The 4,179-nt window shown below is 41.7% G+C and overlaps 1 protein-coding gene across 2 annotated transcripts; it reads right to left on the bottom strand.

The window, feature by feature from the left end:
* Nucleotides 1-263: 263 nt before the first annotated feature.
* Nucleotides 264-2,832, bottom strand: LOC147459628 (uncharacterized). Of its 2 annotated transcripts, none has more exons than XM_086510841.1 (4): nucleotides 2,679-2,832; nucleotides 2,101-2,527; nucleotides 1,834-1,950; nucleotides 264-1,394 (listed from the first exon to the last, which is right to left on the bottom strand). In XM_086510841.1, exons 2-4 carry the CDS (start codon nucleotides 2,500-2,502, stop codon nucleotides 510-512), a joined length of 1,404 nt encoding a protein of 467 aa, XP_086366967.1. In that variant the 5' UTR covers nucleotides 2,503-2,527; nucleotides 2,679-2,832; the 3' UTR covers nucleotides 264-509. The 2 variants fall into 2 exon arrangements, with proteins under 2 accessions (XP_086366967.1, XP_086366968.1); XM_086510842.1 differs by having other exon boundaries at nucleotides 2,625-2,758.
* Between the last annotated feature and the right edge of the window lie 1,347 nt (nucleotides 2,833-4,179).

Genomic DNA, 4,179 nt, shown 5'->3' on the forward strand with positions numbered 1-4,179 from the left:
CACTCCTCACATGCATATAGATTGATCTAAGATTCATGTGTGTGTCACGTATCACACACTTGGTCCATGGCAGCACCAATTGCTTTAATATCTGACATTCTATTCCGAGCTGCAAACAACAATTACCCTCCCTCCTAACACTGTTATACCAACAAAACAGGTCTTCTGCAACACTGTTAAAACATACGCATAAGCACATATCAAAGCAGAAAAAGCTTCAGTTTGAAGCATGTACAACACACAAAAAGTAATGCCACAGCTCAGAACTGTAAACAACCATTAAATAACTAGCATTAAGATGACCAAACTTGCTATATGACCAGCAGCTGTGGGATATACTCAATGAATGTAATGGCCTTAAACTGCTAAAACTCATAGAAGTACTTGTTTGAGAGCAAAAAGGTTGGTATTTGGTCTCAATACATTGGAAATAAGTTATCTATATATGACTGAAAGGAAATAGCATACTGATGACAGAAAAATTTCATCAAGACCTCTGCCCAAAAGGATCAATATCCACTGCTACCATAATACCGGGACTGTGGTAGCAAATCACCACGGTAAGCCAAACCAGAATAGCTTGTAAGTCCACCAGACAAAGAATCTATGCCATTCTCCATTCTGTGCAATCCTCCATATCCAGCACTTGACGCATATATATCACTTGCCCTCCCACGCAACAGATCACTTGACAGACCACCGGAATAAGCGCTCTCAACAAGTGGATCCAATCCACCCACCCTTCTGTCCAACACATCAGCTCTCGCGTCTGCAGCACGCAGCCTCTGCCGATAAAGAGGATCCAGATCAGCACCCAGTGTACTCCCTTGAGAATAAACGGAGAGAAATTCATCTCTAGCTCTGGGCTGGCCAGAGAGAAGTTCGTCTCTAGCTCTGGGCTGGCGCAGATCAGAGAGAGAACGCAAAGGATCAGCATTGTAAGCCGAGAGAGACAAGGGAGCAGACACAAGCGAACCAACGTCTTGCTGCAACCTTGGCTCGCGACCAAGGTAAAGATCGTCTGATCCACGCGCATCCAGCATGCGGCGTTCTTCTGGTGGATAAAGTTGGGCGTACTTGGTTAAAGACTGAGAATAACTTGGAATCTGCTTTTCAGCTCTGTAGCGATCAGACGAAGAGTAGGCGCTTTCATACTTTGTCAAAGGAGGAAACAGACCAGGATCAGATGAAATGCGACTGGTTTCATATGTAGCCCTGGGTGATAGGTGTCTTGAGATGAGTCTCTCCTGTGCATGCCGATCAATCTCTGGAGGTCTGGAAACAGCTACCTTAGCTACCACATCGGGCTCATCAAAACCAGCCATTCTTGGGCGGGGTGGGCTGCGACCCACAGAATTTGGTAAGGGACGGAATAACTTCACCAGCCTGTGCACCTGCTTTCAGAAACCCACAGATGTCTTAATGTGGCTGATGGCGCACCGCCTTAGTGTTTTGTAAAACAATAATAAAGTAGAAACACAGAAATGCTTCACACAAAAGAGACATGACTTGGACTAAGTTATGCAAACCACAAACTTCATTTTAGGGATAAAATAACTTATGAAAATGGAATCAGATGCTAATCTCTCATTAGAAACCTAGAACAATTCAGTACTTTAGAGCTGGAAAAATAATATAAAGCATTACAATGGATAGAAACTGCAAGTACTACTGTGCATGTTAAGAGTAAACATTGACATGCAAGAACTAAGAGAAAAATCACACAGATACAGCTCGACAAAACATAAATGCAAGGAAAGAAGGTAGTCAGAAAAGATATCAAACCTAGCAAAGCATCTTCCAAATGAAGACCAATTATAAAAACATGCTCACCTGCTCAGTCTTGAGTTCCACCTTAAACCTCCTTTGGTCAATATAGTTCTCTTTGATAGCAGCTTGGAACATATCCTCAGGAAGCGGTAGACAATCCTTTTGGATAGAAAATCTCACCTGATTAGGCATGCTAAGTCATCAATAGCATTGGAAAGAGTAGAAAAAGGCTAACATGTATCCTCAACTTCAACAGTCGACTAGAAACAGTTCAGTGCTGGCATATATTGTCAAAACAGTTCAAACGTCTCAATAAATGATTCGGCTTACCTGCCATGGGAATCCTCCACCAAAAGCTTCACGTTCAAGTTTGTAAGTCCCTTGGGACGTGGCCACATATATACCATAGAGAAGCCGCAAATCAACATCAAACAAGAACAGGCGCATGCCCTTCCTGACCTGCTCAACCAGATGCTTCTTGCCCTCATTCAAGCCAAAGACTCTGTATTTGAAGCAGTCTGCCTTGGTGGAGGCATTGCACATAAAAATGAAGCCCCCAAGATCACCTATTATCTGTTTCTTGGCAGCCTCAACTTGCCCTTGTCCGTTCTTTGCAGTCAACTTGCCCTTGCTCTTCTCATTTTGGTAGCCCACATTTTTGGGCTTTGCGTTTTCCCCTTTGGGAGGTCCACCCGCGCTTGGCTTCCTCAAAAGCTTGCCTTTACGAGCCATAGATTTGCGAGAGATTGCCTAAAGCCTGTGCAAGCAAAATATAGAAACGACGGAACAGAAACAGTAGGATATCACTAGAAGGTTCGAAGAAAGAAAAACACACAAAGAAAGAAAGAGCTTACAACGAAACTTGGCAAGAAACTCGGCCAAGACGACTCTTGGAGAAAGAAGCTCACCTGCAGGTGAAAACCGCCCAAAACCCTACTTCTGCTACCCGCTGCTAGAAGGAGCCGTTCTATTAAGCTGCACTATTGCTTGCTTTCACACGCGCCTGTCCGTCCTCCAAGCAACGAGCAAGCTCAGCAAGGTTTTTTCGTAGCAATTTTTTTTGCAAATGATGCAAGGAGGGAGTTCCACGAGGAGAAACTAGTCATATGCTTAGTTGGGGTTGTTGTATGGTTCTTTTTTCTTGTTAATGCAGATGTTCAATAGTCATTGGAGGTAGCAAAAATCATTGTGTCGATCAAATATTTACTATTGAAGAAAAGTTGTGCTTTAAGTAATTGATAGACAACAACAAGTGATATCAAAACACAACAAATAGAAGTAGACTAATGGCATGTTAAACGAGAAGGTGTGTCGTCCTCTTATGGAACTTCGAATATGTTGTTTTGACAAGCTACAATGAAAACCGTGAGACTAGCTAAACTTTTCATCAAAACACAAACTATCGACCACCTAGGGCAAGACATACAAAAGTGTGGTAAAGAGTTGGCAAGGTGTGTTTCCAAGACTTGTAAAGAATGGAAGTCTTGTTGTGCCATAGTGTTCCAATATACTCTACAATGGATGAGTTATATCTTGTCTATGTGGCCAATATGAAGAGCCCAACCAATTTTCATTACATGACCACACCAACTTGTCCAATATGCATTGCTCTCACTAACCTTGCAAACCTTTGCTAGCGCTTATAGTCCACACAGTAAGCATCTCAAAAGACACCGCATATAGTCACTAATCATCACCAAGTCAAATCAAAACACATCAGAGAAACCATAGTGAACACTATTACTATTCCAATTGTATTGTGCATATGAATGCATTGTAGACCATATAAGATATCAAAGCATTCAAAACCATATGAGAGAGAGACATAGTAGAGAAGAGGAGTGGGAAGGAGAGGTAACTAGAAGCGTCAAAGCCAATAATTACTTTTCAATTATCAAGTGCCTAGGAGTTCAAGAGTGAAGTCGATACCGAGAGTGAGTGGCGCATTGAATTTTAATGTGAAGAGGGTTGGGCATTATGGTTGGGGCCCTACAAGAGTAAGGGTAGATTTCAATCACCATGAACGTCATGGAAAAGAATGAGAAGGAAGCATGAATAAATAGTACTAATATACTAGATTAGTTCAAAATGTAAAAATAGATCAAAGTCAAAATATGTTTAGATAAATAAAAATTTTGTAGAAATATAGCAAGGAAGGAATGAACCCGAAAATGAAAAACATGTGAGTGAGCAATCAAGATTGAAATGCTCACATAAAACGAGAGTTGACCTACAATTTTGCACGACATGGAGGATGATGTTTATATAGCATATGTTTCCAATGTTGCATGGGACAGGCTCATTGCGATTGGTCAATATTAGGGGATGGGAGTCCAATGATCTTAAGGTTGCGACCTGACAGTCACTTTCCAAACTGTATATCATATCACGAGAGTTAACCAGAGAGGA

The sequence above is a fragment of the Adiantum capillus-veneris genome, chromosome 4 (genome assembly GCF_014529385.1).
Source record: "Adiantum capillus-veneris isolate H3 chromosome 4, ASM1452938v2, whole genome shotgun sequence".
Lineage (NCBI taxonomy): Eukaryota > Viridiplantae > Streptophyta > Polypodiopsida > Polypodiales > Pteridaceae > Adiantum > Adiantum capillus-veneris.

Coding starts and splice junctions, on each gene's coding strand:
- LOC147459628 (XM_086510841.1), bottom strand. CDS start 2,502: ATGGCTCGTAAAGGCAAGCTTTTGAGGAAGCCAAGCGCGGGTGGACCT. Junction 1,951..2,100: donor GTGGAGGATTCCCATGGCAG/GTAAGCCGAATC, acceptor ATGCCTAATCAG/GTGAGATTTTCTATCCAAAA. Junction 1,395..1,833: donor TGGAACTCAAGACTGAGCAG/GTGAGCATGTTT, acceptor TTCTGAAAGCAG/GTGCACAGGCTGGTGAAGTT.